Below are 24,264 nucleotides of genomic sequence, written 5' to 3' on the forward strand. Positions count from 1 at the left end.
TTTGTATTTTTAGTGGAGACAAGGTTTTACCGTGTTAGCCAGGATGGTCTCCATCTCCTGACCTCATGATCGGCATGCCTAGGCCTCCCAAAGTGCTGGGATTACAGCTTGAACCACCGCGCCCTGCTGGTGGATAGCATATCTTCTATAACATGAATAAAAATAATAACTTTCTCATTGGCAGTCACATATTTGAATGATGTGAAAAATTAGTGGAGAAAATAGATTATTTGGTGTTAAAGAGCACTAAGAGATTTGTTCTTAATAGAATCACATACATCTTTTGACTATATTTGATGCTACCATAGATTTACTTTTGTGTAATCTGTTTTTTATTAAAGGTCAAATTTATTAAAAAAAAGTATTTCATTTATTTTTACTCCCAAAAGTAATATAAATTCACGAATTACAAATCAACATTAACAATGTCTATAAAGCACAGGCTGCTACAATCAAAACTGTTAAGTCCTATGAAGCATAATATATAAGACATAATTGGCAAGGCATGGTGGCTCACATCTGTAATCTCAGCACTTTGGGAGGCTGAGTGGGGGGGATCACTTGAGGTCAGGAGTTCGATACCAGCCTGGCCAACATGCAAAACCTCGTCTATACTAAAAAGACAAAAATTAGCCTGGCATGGTGGCATGTGCCTATAATTCCAGCTACGCAGGAGGCTGAGGCAGGAGAATAGCTGGAATCTGGGAGATGGAGGCTGCAGTGAGCCGAGATCACGCCACTGCACTCTAGCCTGGGTGACAGAGTGAGACAGCATCTCAAATAATAATAATAATAATTAGCCAGGCATGGTGGCACACACCTATAATCCCAACCACTCTGGGGGCTGAGGCGTGAGAGTCCCTTGAACCCAGGAGGCAGAGGTTGCAGTCAGCCAAGATCATGCCACTATGCCACTGCCCTCCAGCCTGGGTGACAAGAGTGAAAATCTGTCGAAAGGAAGAAAGAGAGAAAGAGAGAGAAAGAGAAAGAGAGAAAGAAAGAGGAAGAAAGAGGAAGGAAGGAAGGAAGGGAGGGAGGGAGGGAAGAAGGAAGGAAGGGAGGGAAGAAGGAAGGAAGGAATAATGCATTTAAATTTTACCAGCAATTGTAGTATTGTGAGAAGATGGAAGGCCTTGCATGTCATGTGCAAATTATTTATAGGTAGGTTACCTGGAAAAAAAAAATAATTAGGGAAATCACTTAATTTACAAATGGCTTAAGAGCATTAGCTCTCATATATTCTATAAAAGGCATGTCTTTTCATATGAAGTGTATTATATTTTCCTGAGTTTTACTCTAAGGATAATGATTTAAAAGACTATTAAATTCACTAAACATTAAAATAATGCATTTGACCAGTTATGGTAGCTAATATGTTAAATTGTATTTTTGGGGGGGAAATAAATTTATGGTTTTTATTTAGGTTGCTACACATTCTAGATCATCAATTTCACCATTGTATCATGCTTTGTTTTATTTTGTTGTGTTTTCTGCTAATGTTCTCTGCATCTTTATGATTTGCTTTTGTGTTTGTGGCAGTGGTGGGAGGGGATGAAGAAGGAAGTAATAGCTAAGCTGCACGTATGATCCAAGTGTGTTGTACTTGATGAAAATAATTACAACCCTCAGAAACATTTTAATTAACATTCTCTCAGGGTTAAAAGAGCAAAGTCACCTGGATACTAGAACATCTTTATTGAAATTCTAATACATAATCACATTTGCTGAACTAGAATATCAAACCATTTTTTACTACTGCTTAGATAGATTGGGAGACAGTTGCCAATTACAATGTGGCATATAATTGACAAGTTATATCCTAAGTAGCAAAGTGTTTGGGGAATTAATTTTTAACTCACAATACTTCCCTTTTATTTTCAGTAAGATTAATTCCCAAAATTAATCAGTAAGCATGTCAATCAAATTAATCATGTTTTCACTCACTTTTTATTTAACTATTCAACAATGCTTAGGGCCATAATAAATTAAGCCAAATCAAATTTTCTGTGTGTAGAAAGTGAGGGCAGGATAAAGGAACTAAGGTCTTGTAAAATATAATCACTTACAAACTAAAATAATCCCCTCTAAAACAAAAGGAACTACCACTACACACTTATTAGACTGGTGAAAACCCAAAACACTGACGACATCAAATCCTGGCAAAGATATGGAGCAATAGGAAGTTTCACCCATTGCTTGCTGGAATACAAAATGGTACAGCCACTTTGGAGGAGACGTTGACAGCTTTCTACAAAACTAAATATATTCTTACCATATCATGCAGCAATCATGCTTTTTGATGTTTATTCAAATGAGTTGAAGACTTAAATCCATACACAGAAACCTTCACACAGATGTTTATAGCAGCTTTATCCACAATTGCCAAAACTTAGAAGCAGCCAAGTTGCCCTTCAACAGGTGAATGGATAAACTGTGGTACATTGATACAATGGAATATTATTCAGTTCTAAAAAGAAGTGAGCTGTCAAGCCATGAAAAGACATGCTGGAAACAAATATTCATATTACTAAGTGAAAGAAGCCAGTTTGAAAAAATCTCCATACTGTATGATTCCAACTATATGACATTCTAGAAAAGGTAAAACTGGAAAACATAAAAAAAAAATCAGTGGTTGCCAAGGGTTACAGGAGAAGGAGTGATGAATAGATGGAGCACGCAGGATTTTTAGGGCAGTAAAACTGTTCTGTACATTATAGTATAATGGTAGATAAATGCCATTATACAATTGTCAGAACACGTAGAATGTACAACACCAAGAACTTTAATGTACTTAAAGCATCATAAGTTGAACTATGGATCTGGGGTGATAATGGTATTCAATATTTCTTTATCGATTGTAACTATGATGTGGGATGTTGATAGCTGGGAAGATCTGCATGTGTTGGGGGGAAAGAGTATATGGGAACTCTGTAATTTCTGCTCAATTTTCTGTAAGCCTAAAACACTAAAAACCAAAGTCTTTTAAAAAATGCCCCTGTATTTACAATAATCATGGCTCTTTAAACGCACTATGTTCTAATGTGGTGTGTGTAAGTGTATTTGTACTAGTGAATATCTAGAACTAGACTAGTACCTGAAAGATAGTAAGCTTACATTATTGTATATAACTATAGTACACTTAAGTAAAGTTCAGATAACACAATACAATTGATACTTTTTATCTTTTTGAAAATTAGGTAGATATTACAGTTTAGGTTTAAAGTTGTTTTTTTTTTTTTAATTATGTTCAGGCTACCTTTAACCGAGATAATTTGGATTCCTTCGTATACATAGTTTCACTACTTATAATTAATATAAACATGATAGCTTTCTACATTGAATTTGATTCATATATGCATATTACATATGCATATTAAATACAACTGAAGTTTTGACATCTTTTTATGCTTTAAATACAAAATATTTGTCTAAAATATTTGTGTTTATTAGCAATTATTGAATAGTTTGAGAAAAACAGTTTCTACATACATTATAATATACAAATGGAATTTATTCTAAATAAAAACAATACATTTTTATTCTTTGAGTTTCTAAGATTTCGGCTTATATTGGAATCAAACTAATCAAATTCTAAGAATAAATGTCAAAAAGATAAAACATGGTTTCCTTTTATGCTTTTGATTGAATCTTTTGTGTTGGAGGGAATTGGTACTTTTTACTGGAGGATAGGAGGAAAGGATAAAAGTGTAATTTCAAAGAGATAACAAATTGTAGCCTTTACAAAAACATATTATACTAAGCATAATTGATATAATCTATAATTTTTAGCACTCATCATGTACTCAAAACTGACGGTTGTACTCTCAGATGTGTAAGATGTCATTGTCCTCAGTTCTGTGTGACTTGGAGAGGCATTGCCAGCTATACAGGTGCAGGCATTTGGGCGTCAGTGATTCCGCATCCTTGCAGGCCCTACAAGGCCAGATGGATTTTCCTTGCCCTTAGAATGACTCTGAGTCAAAAGTCAGCACAGCCCTAGTGACACTGCATCCATGAGAAGGAAGATAATGTACAGATACCAATAAATAAGGATTTTTGTCATGTTCCTTAGTATATTCTTCCTGTCTCGAACAGGAACAGCAGAGGAGATTTCATGCTCTTCTCCCAGAGCATGAAGTGAAATTGTTTCTTTTCTTTAGCTATGCTAATCTCATGCTGCCTGTCAATTAACTTGAGAAAATGATTCTATCAAAGTAACCACATAAACAAACAAAATCTTATTCCTGTCCTGCTTGCTGCTATTTTTGGACTTGGGGAGGGAGCACAATTTCTAAATGTCTACTCTTCTGTGTTAACCATGCTAGTTGTTTTCCTTTTCTATCAATAATTATTAAAAGGGTAATACATATTTAATATTTCTAATTTGGAAATTAGAAATTATTTAATAATTTAATATGTAATAATTATGTATTACCCTATACAACCCATTGTAATGTAAAATTTGCACCATTTAGTCACTAGCATTTTTCTTTAAAGTTTAAATTTTTTCTTTAAAGTTACTAATTACCTCCAGTTTAAGGACTCCAATGGACACATTTTGTTTATCTTGCTTTTACTCTCAAGTGTTTTACATTTCATCACACTCTGTTTCTTGAAAAGTTCTCTCCCTTTGGCTTTCTATTCAATACATTCTGATAGTTCACCTGTTACCTCTTAGTTACTACGTTTGTGTGTGTATGTGTGTGTGTGTTCTTTCTCCTTCTGTAATATAAACAGTGATATTGCCTAGGCTTTATTATTATATCTATCTCTCACTTTACAAATAATCATTGGACAAATTACAGAATCCATGCAATATTTAATTTTAACTATTAAATAAAATAGTTAAAAAGAAAACCTCAGTTCTGAAAATGAGAGAAGTAAAGTTAGTGGAGAAAAGGGAGATATGGCACGTATGTAAAAATAAATCTGCCCTTCTGGCTCTATAACCTTGAACAAGTTATTTCACATCTCTGTGCCTTAGTTCCTCATCTGTAAAATGGTAGTAATCATAATGATTTTCTTTTTGGGTTGTTGGGAAGATTTAGTAAGTATAAAATGACTTAATATGTGTAAAGTTTCTGACACATGGGAAGCCTTCCTTACATGTAATCTGTTATTAATAACAGATATACCTATTTATAACTAAAAATTCTATGATGAAAAATTTTTAAACTCATAAATTTTTATACAAATTTAAATAATTGCATGCATATTGCACATATTTATAGAATATGAATGCCTTAACTGCAATGTTTTTTATGGTTATTTTATTTGGATTTCCAGCAACTGCCTCAATTTCTGGACTGGAGAAGAAATTTACAACTATTTGGGGAATGAAAGCATTAATAAGAGTGTTATGATGATCACACTGATTAGATTAGATCAAAATTAGAGTGGGGCAACCCAAACTCTATCCCTTTCTCCAGTTTTAAATATTAGTTAAAGGTTTTCAGTGTTTAACTCCTATTTCCCATCCATCTCTCGCCAACATTCAGATCTCCCCATTGCCATTGGTCTAAGGTCAGACCCCAGTTCCATATGGCATCCACTGGCAGTTGATAGAAATGAAAGCACTACAGACCCGGGGTCATATACAGAAATCCTAGGAAAGGTTATTGGAATGGTCTATAATCCTTTTCAGTATTTTTTTCATCACATATTTCTCTCCTTCCTGATGCACACCTGTACACACAGATAAACACACGTTCACTATTTGAAGGCTCCCTTTGTGCTGCTTTCTCTGATACCAAAATTGCTAGCAATGGCTACGGATTTGATTACTTCTCTCTTTTGTCAATGAGGTTCTTGCTATTATGAAAACATATTCTTCTTCTTATTCTTTAGTGAGAACAGAATGATACAAAATTGACTTAATCTGCAGCACAAAGTTTACATTTTGTTGTGAAAAAGAACTTGTTGACAGGATTGCTAAAAACCAAAGTGCTGAACAACAATAGTAATTTCATTGCCTTTGAAAAATAAAGACAGTCTATCATCTCTTTGGAAGAGATTGTTTTCCATTTTGTCTCAAAAGAGAATGAGATTCAAATATTGTTTTGCAGCCCCATGCTTCTCTGACACATATTTAGATATCTTTAGACATTTTCTTTTAACATTGTAGATGCTCTTAAGCCTAATTGTCAAAATTGATCATAATTATAAAGTTAGGATTTTTTTCCTAAAAATATGTTATAAAAAAATCTCAACTAATATAAAACCTATTATTTAATTTTCAAGTTATTTATGCACTGAATTTTTGTATAATATGTTTCATATCACATTTGCTATCAGCAATATACATGCCATTTCAATATGGCATTTATAAAGATCTCATCATGAGGCCATTGTAAGTAAAATTATTTTCCTTCACATAAAATAATTATGTGAAAATATTAGAGAATTTTTCTTTTTTCTTTTCTTTTTTTTCTTTTCTTTTTTTTTTTTTATGCAGAGTCTCATTCTGTCATCCAGGCTGCAGTGCAGTGGTGCAATCTTGGCTGACTGCAATCTCCACCTCCAGGGTTCCAGTGATTCTCCTGCCTCAGCCTCCCGTGTAGCTGGGATTAGAGACACGTGCCGCCATGCCTGGTCAATTTTTTTTAGTTTTAGTAGAGATGGGATTTCACCATGTTGGCCAGGCTGGTCTTTAACTCCTGACCTCAGGTGACTTCCCCCGCCTCAGCCTCCCAAAGTGCTGGGATTACAGACATGAGCCACTGCGCCTGGCCATTATTTACTTTTGAGAGACAGTAATCCAAGAAATTATTTTCACTAACTGTGATGTTCCCAGTATTGTCCTGGTTATTACATGGCAGATACTAAATATCTGTAATGCAGTCTTGCTTCAGTAAGCTTATGATTAAGCTGTGGAGAGGCAAACAATACTGTAAAATAAAAAGTGCAAATATATATCACATTATATACCAGGGACCCTAAAAGAGATGAATGAATATCAGAACAGTAAGAAAACACTATTAGAAGAATACTAATACGATCTTAGTGTTATTAAGAAGTCAGAATTAAGAAAATGCATTTATTTTTAGTTTTTTTAGATGCTTCATACTGTTCTTCATAGTGTTTGTACTAATTTACATTCCCACCAGCAGTGTACAGGCAATCCCACTGCTTGATATATAGGTAAAAGATAGGAAATTAGAATATCAAAGAGATATTTTCACTCTTACGTTTATCACAGCACTAGTCACAATAGTCAAAGTATGGAATCAACCTAAGTGTTCATCAGCAGATAAATGGATAAGGAAAACGTGGCTCATATACACAATGAAATATTAGTCAGTTATAAAAATGAATGAAATCCTGACATTTGCAACAACATGCTGGAACTGGTGGATATTATGTTAAGTGAAATAAACCAGGCATAGAAAGACAAATATCACATGTTCTCACTCATATATGGAAGCTGAAAAAAATATTTGAACTCATGGCTTTAAAGTGATGGTTACCAGAGGCTGGGAAAGAGTGGCAGTGGGGATGGCGGGAGAATAAAGATGGGTTGGTTAGTTGGGTACAAAATACAGTTAGAAGGAACTGGCCTTCTAATATGATCTAATATTCAGTAACAAAACAGGGCAATTGTAGTTAACAATAATTTATTGTATATTTCAAAATAATTAAAAGCTGGGTTTGGAAAGTCCCTAACCTAAAGAAATCATAAATGTTTGAGGTGATAGATATCCCAATTACCCTGATTTTAATCATTGCACGTTGTATGCCTGTGTCAAAATACCACATGTAACCCATAAATATGTGCAGCCATTGTGTATTTATAACAACTAAAAACATTTTTAAAAATAATATAAATGTAAATATATATGTGTGAATGTCATCAACGCAAATCCAAATCTCTAAAACATATTTCAGATTTAAAATGTGGTATCATCTCTTGGAACCATATATATACACACATATTATATATATATTTATTTAATATATATAATATATGTTTAAACACATATATTTCTATATGTATTTCTATATACTTATTTCTCTCTATATGTTTAAGTACAAAATCCAGCACAATCTGATCCTTTGCCTTCAGCAATTGATTTCACTTCCTTATATCTCATTTTCTGCACTTATAAAACTATCTAGAGAGTTTTATAGAGGTTTATCTAGAGACTTATAAAGAGATCTAGAGTAAGAATAAAAACTAAAACAATACATTTGAGCTTTGAAATAAGTTTCCAGCTGGAACTATCGTTTTTTTATGTCTGTCATAGCATCTATACCTTTCTCATAAACAAACCACACAGAAATATGTTGTTATCAGATGTAATAGAGATTAAAGTTTTCTATCCCATCATGGGAATAGCCCATTTCATTTTTCTTGTACAAGTCGTAAATCGTGCAACACTAGAAAAGTAAAAATTATGTACATAGTATGTTATTCATAAAATAGCCTCTAAACATTAATTAAATAAACTATTTCTTTTCAATAATATTGCTTTGAAAATAACTAGTTCTTTTGTTACAGGAGATAAGTGCAAGACTACTGAATACAGCAAGATGAAAAATATGCTATTAGATTTACAAAACCAAAAATATATTATGCAAGAAAATGAAAATCCTAATGACGACGACATATCTCGGAAGAAGCCATTGGTGGATCAAATGTTTAAATATTTTGATGCAGACAGTAATGGACTTGTAGATATTAATGAACTAACTCAGGTATGATTAGTGACTATATTAACAAACTTACTGAAACATAGCATGCACAGTATATTTACTTTGAATTTACTCTATAATGAAAAAAAGTATATTTGATCCGTATTATTGAAAAGTATGTGAATAACAACATTTTATAACAAATTTGACTATATCATCAGCAATATTAATTTCAAGTAACATTATATGGTGTTTCACAGTTTAAAAAGAGATATCTACTTCTGGTAGATATCTATACCTTAAATACCTAAAGGAATTACAAGTTCTTTATCTTGTAGAATTTATAATATCTTTCCTAGTATATTCTGGAGTTCACACACTGTTTAACTTTCTATAAGTCAATAAAAGCTGATTTATCCAATATTCATGGGCACTAATGAACAATAATTGAGCACATTTGTAACAAAGTGTATATAAATAGTTTAAGATAGTGTTAAGTCACTGATGTGTTCCAGTATTTCTTCAATAATTAAGGACCATTTACAGCATATTCAATTTGGTTTAGTAGTAGAAATATAAAATAAGAGACATGGGATTTCTTCAAAACTATGCACTGATTTTAGGGAATAATGAAGAGAAGAAGCCCAATTAGGCAATAGAACAATGATGACAGCACTGACGGATTTTGCTGACTTCTTGATGATCCCTATGATATATCTTGAGGTAGATTTTGCTCCTACCCTTAACAGTGGGATATAGGTTTGATATTTTTGTAATATGGTATTCATTTTTTTCAGGTTAATTTTACCACTTATTTAAAAAATCTGGCATTGTCGAGTATCGGTCTTCTTAAGCAAGTATTTCTAAGCTTTGCAATAGTGTAACTTACTTTAAAAACTTTATCTCAAAGTAACATTGTGAGCAAATTGATGATAGGTATCATCATTCAAACTAATTAAAATTCATGTCATTTTTATTGTTTTTCCTAATGCAGCCTCACATTTATTTTGTAGTTACTAAGTCATAGGCATTGGAATTTAAGGAATTCAGAGTAAAATTGGAAGATATTTTGATTAAGATATCTATGCTGTCATACACCTCATGATTTATTTTTTAAGAATAAAATTTATACTTTATAGTAATAAGAATATATAACTAGTTAATTACATTAACATAAGTTTCTAATTTAAGCATGCCACTTTTATCTATGTGTGACTAACATATATACTGTTATTTTGAGGGTTTTTTTGCTTTTTATAGTTTTAATTTTTATCAATTTTTTTGTTGTTTTTGTTGTTGTTTTAATTTTTATTAACATATTTGCATATAGCCACAGATTGAATTTAGAAAAAGAGATCAGATCAAGTCGATCTGGTCTGCATTTGAACATCTAAATCCAAAGGAAAGACTGCTAGTTACTGGTGAAAGACAGTACACAGCACGTTACTCATACATGTTTCAAGCTTCTGCCATGTTCAAGTTTGTATTAGTTTCCTAGGACTCCCATAACAAAATACCACAAACTGTGTGGCTCAAACAACAGAAATTTATTCTCCCAATCCTGGAAGCTGGAAGTTCAGAAACGTGGTGCTGACAGGGCCATGCTTCTTCTAAACTTGGAGGTTGGCGTGAGAGTCGGGTCCTTTCTTGCTGCTTGCAGCTTCAGGTGGCCCTAAGCCTTCCCTTGCATTTGTGGTGTTGTAGGAAAACCACTTCAATCTACCTCTATAGTCCTCCTGATGTCCTCTCTGTGTGTTTATCTTTACCTAGTCTTGCCTCTTCTTATAATAACACCGGTATCACTGGATTAAGGGTTCACCCTAATCCATCAGGACTTCATCTTAAATTATCTAGTTACATCCGCAATGATTCCATTTCCAAGTAAGACCGAATTCTGTGGTACTGGGACTAAGGACTTTAAAGCCCCCTTGGGAGACACAATTCAACCCCTAATGAACTTTATTTGCTACAATGTTAGGTTTTGTTTCCTCACCTATCTCTAATTTGACTTGAATTATGTCTGAAAAGAGTCCTTTCAATTCATGTGAAAGCTATGTTGTTGTGAGAGCAGAAAATGTCTTCATAATCATATTTATGTTTTGGCCAACAAAGAAATACATGAAAGTAACAGTCTGGGAAGGTTATGTTTACTGACTTCCTTCTGCATACACCCCATTCACCTACAGAGGGCCATTCTGATTACTTCTAAGTTTTGGCAATTATGAGTAAGGTTTTTATAAATGTCCATATGCAGATTTTTGTGTAGAGATAAGCTTTTAACTCCTTGGGATAAATACCAAGGAGCATGACTATTTAGTAATATGGTAAGAGGATGTTTAGTTTGGGAGGAAACCACCAAAATGTCTTCTGACCTGGAAATACCATTTTGCATTCCCGCCAGCAGAGGATGAGAGAGTTCCTGTTACTCCACATCCTCATCAGCGTTGACGTTGTCAGTGTTCTGGATTTTGGCCATTCTATTAGATGTGTAATGATATCTCATTGTTGTTTTAATTCTCATTTACCTGATGAGATGATGTGGAACATCTTTTCACATGCTTATTTTCCATTTATGTATCTTCTTTGATGTTAAGGTCATTGTTCCTTCTGTTAAGGTCATTGACTTTTTTATTGATTGGGTTGTTATTATTATCATTACACTTTAAAAGTTCTCTGTATATTCCAGATACAGTCCTTTATTAGACGTGCCTTTGCAAATATTTTCTCCCCGTCTATAACTTGTCTTCTTGTTCATTTGATGCTGTCTTTTATGGAGCAGAAGTTTATTAAAATTTCAATGAAGTTTGGCTTACCAATTACTTCTTTTATAGACCATGACCTTGCTATTTTATCTAAAAAGTCATTGCCATACACAAAGTAATCTAGGTTTTCTCTTACTTATATTCTAGGAGTTTTATAGTTTTGCATTTTGATTCATTTTAAGTTATTTTTTGTGAAGGATTTAAGATGTATGTTTATATTTATTTATTTTTATATGTGAATATCCAATTGTCCTGTACCATTTGTCAAAATAACTATTTTTGGTTTTTTTATTGCCTTTCTGCCTTTGTCAAAGATCGGTTGACTGAGTTTATGAGGGTCTCTCTCTAGGCTTCCTATTTTGTCCTGTTCATCTGTTTGTTCATTATTTCACCAATAGCACAGAGTCTTGATTACTGTAGCCTTATAGTGAGTCTTAAAGTCAGGGAGTGTTCATCCTTCAACTATGGTTTTCCTTTAATATTTTTTTTACCATTCTGGGTCTTCTATGCCTCCATATAAACTGTATAATCAGTTTGTTGAGATCCACAAAATAATTTGCTGGGATTTTAATTGAAGTTGCATTGAATTTGTAGATAAAATTGTGAAGAACTGACATCATGACAATGTTTAGCCTACTTATCCATGAACATGGAATTTCTCCCCAATTGTTTAGTTATTTGATTGTATCCATAACAGTTTTGTAGTTTTCCTCATGTAGATTATATATATGTATTATTAGGTATATTCCTATCCCATTTTGGGGGTGCTAATGTTAATGGTATTGTGATTTTAATTTCAAATTCTACTTGTTCATTTATGGTACACAGAAAAGCAATTGACTTTTGTATATTAACATTATATACTCCAAACATGCTGTAATTGCATGTTAGTTTCAGAAGGATTTTTGTCAATTATTTTATGTGTTCTACATAGACAATCATATTATTTGTGAACAAAGCAGTTTTAGTTCTTCCTTTATAATCTGTCTTCCTTTTCTTTTCTTGTCTTATGACATTAGCCAAGATTTTAGTACAATGTTGAAGAGGAGTGGTTAGAGGGGTTACCCTTGCCATATTCCTGGTTTTTGTGAAAAGTTTCAAGTTTCTGACTATTAATTATGATGTTAGCTATAGGTTTTTTTGTAGATATACCTATCCCTTATCAAATTGAGAAAATTCCCTTCTACTCCTAGTTTCCTGAGAGTTTTTGTCATGAATGGTTGTTGAATTTTGTCAAGTGTTTATTCAGCATTCATTGATATGATCATGGGATTTTTCTACTTTAGGCTGTTTGTGTGATGGTCACATTAATTCATTTTCAAATGCTGAAACAACCTTGCAACTCAGGAGAAATCCCACTTGCTCATGGTGTAAAATTATTTTTATACATTGTTAGATTCAATTTGCTAATATTTAGTGAGAAGTTTTGCATCTATGTTGATGAGAGATGTTGGTCTGAAGTTTACTTCTTTTGTAATCTTCTTGTCTGTTTTTGAAATTAGTGTAGTGGTGGCTTTACAGAATAAGTTAGGAAGTATTCCCTCTGCTTCTATCTTCTGAAAGTGATTGCAGAAAATTTATACAAAGTATTTCTTAAATATTTGATGAAATTCACCTATAATCCCATCTGTGCCTGGTGCTTTCTGTTTTGGAAAGTTATTAACTAGTGATTCAATTTCTTTAAGAGACATAAGTATATTCTGATTGTTTGTTTCTTCTTATATGAGTTTTGAAAAAATGTGTCTTTCAATAAATGTATCCATTTTATCTAGAATATCAAATTTGTGGCATAAAGGTGCTCATAGTATTTCTTTATTTTTTGTTCAAGGTTCATAGGACTTTTAGTGATATTCTTCTGCATCCATCCCACACCACACAAATCACTTATTCTTATAGCAGTATATAGTGGAAATGTCAGTATCTCATCCTTCAGTAAGAATTATGGAAAAAGTGTAAGTCTTTAATAGACACCCTGTGAAACACATAAAAAATTTTTGGATATTTGTAACAAAAATATTTTTGACTTGTGAGTTTTTATGTTGCAGGTGCTTTTTTTAAAAACCTTGTGTTAGATATTATAAATATTAATACTTATAATTTTATTTATAAACTTGGAAACATATCATAATTTAATATTACATTTTTTATTTCAATAGGTTTTGGGGGACCAGATGGTGTTTGGTTACATGAGTATGTTATTTAGTGGTGATTTTTGAGATTTTGGTGCACCCATCACACAAGTAGTGTACACTGAACCCAATGTTTGGTCTTTTATCTCTCAACCCCTTCATCCTTACCCCTGAGTCTCCAAAGTCCATTGTATCATTTGTTTGCCTTTGCATTCTCATAACCTAGCTCCTACTTATGAGTGAGAACACACAATGTTTGGTTTTTCCATTTGTGAGGAGTTACTTCAATTAGAATAATGGCCTCCAATTCCATCCAGGTCGATATGAATACCATTATTTTGTTCCTTTTTATGGCTGCATAATATATATCACTCTCTCTCTCTCTCTCTCTCTATATATATGTATAGTCTGTTTACTCTGCTGATTGTTTCTTTTGTTGTACAGAAGCTATTTAGTTTAATTAAGTCTCATCTATTTATCTTTGTTTTGGTTGCATTTGCCTTTGGGTTCTTGGTCATGAAGTCTTTGCCTAAGCCAATATCTAGAAGGGTTTTTCTGATGTTATCTTCTAGAATTTTTAGGGTTACAGGATTTAGATTTATGTCCTTGATCCATCTTGAGTTGATTTCTCTATAAGGTGAGAGAGGAGGATCCAGTTTCATTCTTCTCCATGTGGCTTGCCAATTATCCCAGCACCATCTGTTGAATAGAGTGTCCTTCCCTCACTTTTATGTTTTTGTTTGCTTTGTCAAAGATCAGTTAGCTGTAAGTACTTGGCTTTATTTCTTAGTTTTCTATTATGTTTCGTTGGTCTTTGTGACTATTTTTATACCAGTACCGTGCTGTTTTGGTGACTATGGCCTTGTAGTATAGTATGAAATCAGGTAGTGTAATGCCTCCAGATTTGTTCTTTTTCCTTAGCCTTGCTTTGGCTATGCAGGCTCCTTTTTGGTTTCATATGAATTTTTAGATTGTTTTTTCTAGTTCTGTGAAGAATGATGGAGGTATTTTAATGGGAATTGCATTGGATTTGTAGATTGCTTTTGGAAGTATGGTCATTTTCGCAAAATCGATTGTACCCATCCATGAGCATGAGATGTGTTTCCATTTGTTTGTGTCATCTATGAAGTTTTTCAGTAGTGATTCGTAGTTTTCCTTGAAGAAGTCTTTCACCTCCTTGGTTAGGTGTATTCCTAAGTATTTTAATTTTTGCAGCTATTAAAAAAGGCGTCAAGTTCTTGATTTGATTCTAAGGTTGGTTGCTGGTGGTATATAACAGAGATACTCATTTGTGTACATTAATTTTTGTATCCTGAAACTTTGCTGAATTCATTTATTAGTTCTAGGAGCTTTTTGGATGAATCATTAGAGTTTTGTAGGTATACAGTCGTATCAACAGCAAACAGTGACAGTTTGACTTCCTCTTTGCCATTTGGCATGCCCGTTAATATTGAATTTTAAAATAATTTAAATTAGAATAAAAAGAGAAAGGATCTTAACAGTGTCTGTTAATAATTTAGAAACTATTCTTAGCAAAGAATATAATATTTAACTGTAAGTTACAACCAGTCATAAGTAAAAGTTAAAGAATATAATTTTTCCCTGGGTTTTATAAATGCAGCAGGAAAGTTGGCTGCACACATTCTATACTTAGTCCACATAATGAAGATATATTCTTGAATTTCTCTTCAAGATTTTCAAGTAAATTAGAACCTAGAGGCATGTCTATTTGAGAGAAAAAGGACATAAAAAATCAGTAGATAAAGGAGGTAGGCTCTTTAGAATCACAGTTAGCAGGTTGTCATAGCAAAAAGGTCTGCTAAAATGAACTGACCAGTTATAGAAATAGATCTCATTCAGTCCACCTCTTCATCATTCCAGCTTGACAGAATTGTCCATAATTGCACAGTTAGTCTTTCAGTCTGAGACCTATTTTTGTGTTTGGAGAATATCTAACATAAAATGCAAATGTATATCAAAGTGAAATTTAAACTCCCAAAGTGCTAGGATTACAAGCATGAGCCACAGTGCCCAGCTGAAAGTTTAAACTTTTACAAGAACTGCATTTTATGATGGTGATGATATTGATTTTAAAACACTTAGTATCAGTCCAACATATGGAAGAGTTAAAACAGGTTATAACTGAAGAAGAGACATCAACAAAGATTAAGATCAAATATACATTTCATTTTCAAGACCAAAAGATAATGTTTCAAGTAGCAAAAGAGTAGTGGCCCTAAATTGATGAAATCCTAGGATATTTTTTAAAAGTTATCTTTTTGATGATCATAGCATAGGGCTTCAGAACTTTCATTATGAAGCCTGGGTTCAAATCACCTCTCTACTACGTTCCAAGTAGTATGGCAATTTACTTAAAGTTTCTGTGTCTTAGTTCCTCTCTATATAAACTGGCAATGATAATAGCACCCAGTACCTAAATTTTATGTGACACTATCATTGTTTAGAACATGTAAGCTTATTGGAAACATTGCTGGCACATAGAAAGCATGATGTACTTGTTAGTTATAATTATACTTTCATATCATTTGTGAAGATGTGGTAGATTATAATAGAGATAAAGGGAAGACATATTCTTGAAATAGTGGATGAGTGATTGATAAATATTTTGTAATCCTCATAGTAAGCATTATACAGCATTTGTTTTATTCTTACAATAATAAGAATTGTAAGAATAATTCTTACAATTATATACAGTTATATACAGTATATATATACAGTATATAATTATATACAGCCATTATAACCCAGAAATCTATGTGCACAACTTTATGCTAGCAGAAACTTTGACATTAATTTTTATAATAAGATAATTGTCCTGCCATAGAAAAGGGATAATTTTTCTTAATTCTTACAATTATATAGTTATATACAGTATATATATACAGTATATAATTATATACAGCCATTATAACCCAGAAATCTATGTGCACAACTTTATGCTAGCAAAAACTTTGACATTAATTTTTATAATAAGATAATTGTCCTGCCATAGAAAAGGGATAATTTTTCTTATTTCAAGAAATTAGAAAAATAAATGATAGTATGATATTCATTTTGTTCATCTCATTTAAGGAGCTTATCTACCTGTCTCATATAGCCAGCATGAGTGTTCCTAATCCTAAGAATTCTCTCCTAGAGACAACTAAACATTGACATTCTGCAACCACTGTAATATTGGGCTGTTTCCCCACAGACAACATAGTGTCTATGCCTTTATAGATAAAATGTTAAATTGAACTGAACTTAAATATTACATATATTGTATTTTAAGATTCTAATAAATATCACATTATATCTACATATATTGAAGTATTATATACTTAAATTCATGTGGTTTTTTTCTTGCCAATAAAATTAAGTTTTAAAAATAATGAAAACATGGTCTTGAACAAGAGGACATACATATGTGATGAAAGAAACAATACATTTTCATTAATTATATTTTACAATTTAAATACTTAAACATCTGGAAGTCCTCAGTCATTATGCATGACATTATGCATGACTATAATTAAGATTCTGTCACTTCTTTTTATTTATTAATTTTTAATTTTTGTGGGTACATAGTAGGTATATATATACATAAGTGTTACATGAGACACTTTGATATAGGCATGCAATATATAATAATCACATCATGGAAAATGGGGTATCCATCACCTCAAGCGGCTGTCCTTTTTGCTCCAAGCAATTCAATTAAACTCTTCTAGCTGTGGAAAATGTACAATATTATCATTGTCTATAGTCACTCTGTTGTGCTATAAAATACTAGTTCTTAATCATTATCCATTGACCATCTCCACTCCTCACCAGCCTACACCAACTACCTTTCCCAACCTCTGGTAATCATCATTCTATGCTCTATCACTGTAAATTCAATTGTTTCCATTTTTAGCTCCCACAAATAAGTAAGAATATATGAAGTCTGTTTTTCTGTGCCTGGGTTATTTCACGTAACATAATGACCTCCAGTTCCATCCATGTTGTTGCAAATGACAGGATTTCATTCTTTTTTATGGCTGAATACTACTCCATCATGTATACAGGCCACATTTTCTTTATCCATGCATCTGTTGATAAACACTTAAACGTTGCTTCTAAATCTTGGCTATTGTGAATGGTTTTTTGGTGGAGTCTTTAGGTTTGTTTTCAAATATAAGATTGCATCACCTGCAAACAACAGTAATTTTACTTCTTCCTTTCCAAATTTTATTTCTTTCTCTTTTCTGATTGCTCTGGCTAGGACTTCAGAACTATTTTGAAAAGCAGTGTTGAAAGTAAGCATCCTTATGTTCTAGATCTTAGAGGAGAAAGGCTTTCAGTTTTTTTCCATTCAGTATGATGCTAGCTGTGGCTTTGTTGTATATTTCTTCTATCCCCCGTTTTTTAATGCTTTTTATCATGAAGTGATGTTGAATATTATCAAATGCTTTTTCAGCATCAAATTGACATGATTATATGGCTTTTGCTCTTATTTCTGTTGATATAATGTATCACATTGATTTATTTGAGTAAGTTGAACCATTTTTGCATTACTGGGATAAATCCCATTTGATCATGATGAATGATCTTTTGAAGTTATTGTTGAATTCACTGTGCCAGTATTTTGCTGAGGATTGTTGCATCAGTTTTATCAGGGATATTGGCCTATAGTTTTCCTTTTTTTGATATATCTTTGTTGTCTGGTTTTGGAATCAGGGTAATACTGGCCTCATGGAATGAGTTTAGAAGGTTTCCTTCCTTGTCTAATTTTCAGAATAGTTTGAGTAAGATTAGTATTAGTTCTTTAAATGTTTAGTAAAATTCAGCAGAGAAGCTTGGGTCCCAGTCTTATTTTTGCTGGAGGAATTTTTATTACAGCTTCAATCTCATTACTTGTTATTAGCCTGTTCAGATACTGGATTTCTTCCTGGTTCAATATTGGTAGCTTTTATGTGTCTAGAAAGTTATCCATTTCTTCTAGGTTTTCCAATTTATTGGCGTATAGTTGCTCATAGGAGCATCTTATGATCCTTTGGATTCCTGCAGTATCCATTTTAATGTCTAGTTTTTCATCTTTGATTTTATTTATTTTGGTTTTCTTTCTTTTTACCTTAGTCTGGCTAAAGGTTTGTCAATTTTGTTTATCTTTTTAAAAGACCAACTTTTCATTTTGCTTATCTTTTGTATTGTTTTCTTTCTTCAACTTAATTTATTTCTGTTCTAATTTTTATGTATTTTTTTCTTCTATTGACTTTGGGTTTGGTTGGCTTTTACTTTTCTTTGAGATTCATTAAGTTCTTTAGGATGCTTTATAGGTTGTTTATTTAAAGTTTTTCCACTCTTTTGATGTAGGCGCTGTTGTTTCTTTTGTACTTCCCTTTGAGCTCTGAAAAAAAAATCCATTTGCAAAATGGCACGGATATTTGATTGAAGATGTACAAGAGAGATAGAGGATGGGTTTACATTACATATTGCACAAATCACACATTGAAATGTAGTTTAGATTGAGTACATCCTTTATGTTTTATTTCCTTGTATTCTGTATAGAATGAGCCTTGCATTCTTTATGCCCTAGATATAATGGGTAAGTCTGTCTCTCAACTCTAATTTCTGTACTTTTCCTGGGGCTCCAAATTCTTTATTATGCCAACCAATATGATTGTATTTTAGATCCTCCTCCTAAATTTGTATAAGCAAATATATCACATTTCACAGTTACCAACATCTACCTTCCTTGAAAACGAATGGTAAGGTATATATTCTGTAAGTTGCCATTCATTTTTAAGGAAGGTAGAGTTGATAACAATATCAAGATTAATCGCAGTATCTATCATAGGCTTCCCTCAGCGGCACAGATATCTGCAGTTCTAGAGGCTAGTGGAAATTCCTGGTCTCTGTCTTATGCCATATATTTTACATCTTCAGAGCCAGGTATAATTCTCATATTTTTTGGGCCGGACGCAGTGGCTCACGCCTGTAATCCCAGCACTTTGGGAGGCCGAGACGGGCAGATCACGAGGTCAGGAGATCGAGACCATCCTGGTTAACACGGTGAAACCCCGTTTCTACTAAAAACTTCAAAAATTGGCCAGGCGTGGCGGCGGGCACCTGTAGTCCCAGCTACTCCGGAGGCTGAGGCAGGAGAATGGCGTAAACCCGGGAGGCGGAGCTTGCAGTGAGCTGAGATCCGGCCACTGCACTCCAGCCTGGGCGACAGAGCGAGACTCCGTCTCCAAAAAAAAAAAAAAAAAACCCTCATATTTTTCAATTTCCTCAAGTATGTATATCACACCCACTTTTACCCCTCTCTTGAGGGGTTCTGCCTCTCCAAAAAATAGAGCCTTACATGATAAGATAGGGTGGGGTACTTGTCAAATGTGGTTTTTGCAGGAATAGAACAGAACTGTTCTCTCTCACATATGTGCCTTAATTACTATCTGAAAAAGTTAAAGTTTTACACACACAGATTTTTTTTTTGTTTGTGTGTCTTTGTCTTTCATTGCTTATTTTCTCTTTATTGAAAATGCATATATGATAATTTGATTCTTTAATTCTGAGTGGCTCTCTTTTTTGTTGTTGTTGTTTAAATATGTGCTATATTGTCTGAATACTATTCAGAATGAGGATGTGGAACTCTGAATCGTCCTATTTCATCTACCAGTAACTGATTCTGGTACTCAAAGAAGAAGCAAAAGTACTTGCTATTCCATTTACATAAGGTGCGAAATCTCTACCTTAGTTTTTCCCTTTAAAATATAAACAGGCATCTGAGGTTTGTCTTTATTATTTGGATCTTTGTATTTCTTCTCTTAAACCATCTTCTCCGACAGTAAGAATTCAGTATTCTCTTCAGGGCTGTTGTAAAATCTGAGCTTCAATAATGCTTGCTTAAGTGAAAATTGTGGTTGAAAAGCTATGGTCTAAATTGACTTAATTTTACAATGTATGTCTCAGAGAATAAATCCCTGAAAAGCCTCGACAAACATGTAAAGAACTTTCTTTTTTGAAAGAATGGTCACAAACTTGACCAAGGCATCTTAGTTTCTCCCATAAGTATTGTAGGTATGTCTACTGTCATCAGCCACTCAGTCACACAACACATTTGTGATTTCAAGAACATACATTATCACTAAGAAAGACCTGGATGTGCAATTCTTGAAAACAAAATTCTGAATGATATAACCTTAGGTATAGGAATATTCTTTCTGACAGGCCGGCATGTAGAAAAAAAGTCACTTCAAGAAAGAAGGTTAATGATAATTTCTTATGAAAAGGAGCATAGAGCTCTTCTGGGTAGTTTATTCACATTGTTATTTAAGTCTCTGGGAATATTGAAAGACTATGGGTAGACAGAAATACTGAGAAACAGGAGCTAAACTTTGGGGAGAGAATAGGAGAGTCATGTAACTGAATGGCCTGAGATTCAAAGGAGTGAGCTCTCTCTCTCTCTCTCTCTCTCTCTCTTATTATCTATCATCTATCTCTATCTATATATCCATCTATCTACTATATCTATATATTTCTATTTATCTATGTGGAAAACGACTTGCTTGGGAAACATAAATAATCCAGAAGTGCCTATACAGCAGTTATCTACACGTTTCTTACACTGAAGTAGAACAGATATGAGAAAAATTAACCTCTGATTAAATTCATTAAAATTACTGAATGAATAATTTTAAGGGGCAGTCAGATTTTTCTAAAGTCAGTATGGTGAAGAAGATATTTGTATAAGAAATTGAGGACAAAATAGAGTTTTCTGATCAGAGAGCAGGGTTTCCAGGGGACACAATGATGGGTTTAGGCTGGAGAAGCATGGGTTTGGGGCCACACTGGGAACTATACAAAGCAATATGGGGAGCCAAAGATTTCACTGGGTCACAGAAATAAACCAGGGTATGAAATACAAAAGCATTTGTCCAGAGTGTTCCTTAGAGGAAAATAGGCAACTATTTCTGGCATTGTGGCCCTGTATATTTGGTTCACAGCGTCAGATGAGGGGAGGCACAGCAGGCTTCACTTGGTAGAATGGAGGCCTTACTTTGTCAGCAGCACACAGAGGACTTGAAGTAAAATGGTGCTAACAACGTGGAAAATCTGCTTCTTAGCCCTTTCCCCATTTGATAAAATAACACTGATAGAATTAAGTGAGCAAAGTCATTCCCTTGTGATTCTGAATTTAGATAAGCAGCTGTATTGAGTATATTGATTTAGGTTTTTCTCCATTTAGATTCTGTCATCTTCATAAGCTGATTTACATTAAAAATGCATATTAGAGTAAAATACTTCCCTTATATACATGTATGTCAGCTGTTTATTAAAATAATGAAAAGAACTACTTATTCACAGGATTTAGATTATTATGTTATACATATTTGACTTTAAATGCCATTTGATCAATGACTGCCATATGTGACTATACTTACAGAATTAAATTAAAAGTGAGCATAAATAAGAGTATATATTTTCAACCTTACAAGATGGGACTACCAATGAGGTTTTTGTAGCATTTGTACAAATTAAGTATTTTTCTTTAAAAACGTTACATGGGAAATGAACAGTTGATCTTTCATTGAGTTCATAAAGTCTTTCACAATTATAAGTATTTGTAAAAAGGTTCTGATTTAGTCAACATACTTATTTGCTATGAGATTTATAATAACCGTTTTATCTCGCAGATAAAATGCTGTTTCAGTGGGACAAAGTAAATACAAATAAATAAACACTTGTATGGATAGAAGACTGAGATTAAATGTGAATTTCCAGGGAATGCCATGGTAATTAATCCTATTTAACATCAGCGAGTATAAAGAACAACAATATTTGTCCAGATCATCCCTTAGAGCAGAATGGACAACTATTTCATGCATTTAAATGCCCATAATCCCCTCAGTAATACAAAATAAGGCAGCAGAAACCAGGTGTTTGACTTAGAATGACATTGTCAATGCCAGTACGTGGATCTTAGTGCTGGCAATTTCCCTGCCATTAGCTAAAGATTGGAGAATAATAAGAGGAACAATGATCACTTAACAGAGAAAGATAAAGACTGTAACTGTTGCTATGTGCCCAGTTCAAAGCCACAATTAAAAAATTAGTGCTTTCAATTGTACCTGAAAATGTTAGTAACTAGTTTCAGTTATTTTTTAAGTGCTGTTCATAACATACACAAGATAACTATAGTATTAACATTTAGGCTTTAAAATATTAAACATATTGTTTGTAGTATTTTTACATTGTCAAGATGCATTTAAAAAGTTGGTATTCATGTTCAGAAAATCTTTCTGAGCCATGTAGGATACCTTAAAAATAAAATACTTTTCTTTCCACCAGTGGTTTAATAAAAATAATGATCTCTCTTCAACTGATCTTTCAAAAGAATTAAAGATGATTGTATTGATTTGTTTTAAATGTTGTATTAGGCACTTTAGAAAACCTAAAAGAAAATTTAATTTAATTATTTCCATTCAAATCTTTTAAAAAATACATCTCCAGGCCGGATGCAGTGGCTCACACCTGTAATCCCAGCACTTTGGAAGGCTGAGACAGGTGGATCACCTGAGGTCAGGAGTTCGAGACCAGCCTGGCCAACATGGTGAAACCCCGTCTCTACTAAAAATACAAAAATTAGTTAGGCATGGTGGCAGGTGCCTGTAGTCCCAGCTACTCAGGTGGATGAGGCAGGAGAATTGCTTGAACCTGGGAGGCAGAGGTTGCTGTGAGCCAAGATCGCACCACCGCACTCCGGTGTGGACAACAAAAGTGAAATTCCCTCTCAAAAACAACAACAACAAAATACGTCTCTTGTAGGATAGCATTTGTTATATATAATTAAACACATAAAATGTGCAATATTGGTTATTAACTCTCTGTCCTTTCACGTGATCTATTTTTTAGAGTACTGCTGATAATAGGTAATTATCTCACTTAACAATTAGATTGCCTGTTTCCAGTCATCGTCTCTAGAATAAAAACTCCATGAGAGCACGGACTGTGTCATTCTTATTAACTCACCTTCTGCACTTAGTATAGTTTGGGTCATATGTTGATTGAAAATAAGGGAAAGGAAAGAGAGAGGGAAGAAAGGAAAAAGAAGAAAGGAAGAAAGGGAGGAGACAAGAAGTTGTTCAGACCAAGTAGCCCAGGAACCAACTTATATTGACTGTATGGGAGAAGCATACATGTAATACCTGGAAATGTACATTCTTACCAAAGGGATATATTTATTTTCTTACCTTTGGTCTTTGAAGTAATGTACATGCTTACAAGTAAAGTAAAAATATATCTTCCTCTCCTCAACTTGAATAAGACTCAAATGGGCTTTCCCTTAATTAGAGGAGCACTGGGCACTGAACACATGACTTCAACATGATCATGATTAGTTTGGGGAAAATATTTTTGCAAAGGATGGAGAAGAACTCAAATAACTTCAACACATGAGTGGTGCATTGCTCCATGAGTTCACAATTGCTATTTCTCACCTGTCCCCACCAAAGAGTAAATAAGTGAACATAGAACTAGAAGATCCTATTTTTCTGTCCTTGTCTCCCCTACACCCATAGCTTCATAGCCATGGCTTGCCTTCACATTGTCGAAATCAATCCCATGTCTTGTATATCTTCCATAAAAAGCAGCATAATAATCCTGTACTTCCAAATCTTCCCCTAATCCCAGAGATCTAACACCCATACTTCTCTACACTAGGGAGACAGTACTTTACATCCACTTCTGGAACATTC

At 33.4% G+C, this 24,264-nt stretch overlaps 1 protein-coding gene across 3 annotated transcripts in view; it reads left to right on the forward strand.

Moving 5' to 3' along the window:
* FSTL5 (follistatin-like 5) overlaps positions 1–24,264 on the forward strand; it is an 817,862-nt gene that overhangs the window by 395,375 nt on the left and 398,223 nt on the right. For all 3 annotated transcript variants that reach the window (XM_011959691.1, XM_011959692.1, XM_011959693.1), the window contains exon 5: positions 8,498–8,694. In XM_011959691.1, the coding sequence (XP_011815081.1) occupies positions 8,498–8,694 (197 nt within the window). The remainder of the gene's footprint in view (positions 1–8,497; positions 8,695–24,264) is intronic.

Source organism: Colobus angolensis, unplaced genomic scaffold, assembly GCF_000951035.1.
Source record: "Colobus angolensis palliatus isolate OR3802 unplaced genomic scaffold, Cang.pa_1.0 Scaffold5, whole genome shotgun sequence".
Taxonomy (NCBI): domain Eukaryota; kingdom Metazoa; phylum Chordata; class Mammalia; order Primates; family Cercopithecidae; genus Colobus; species Colobus angolensis.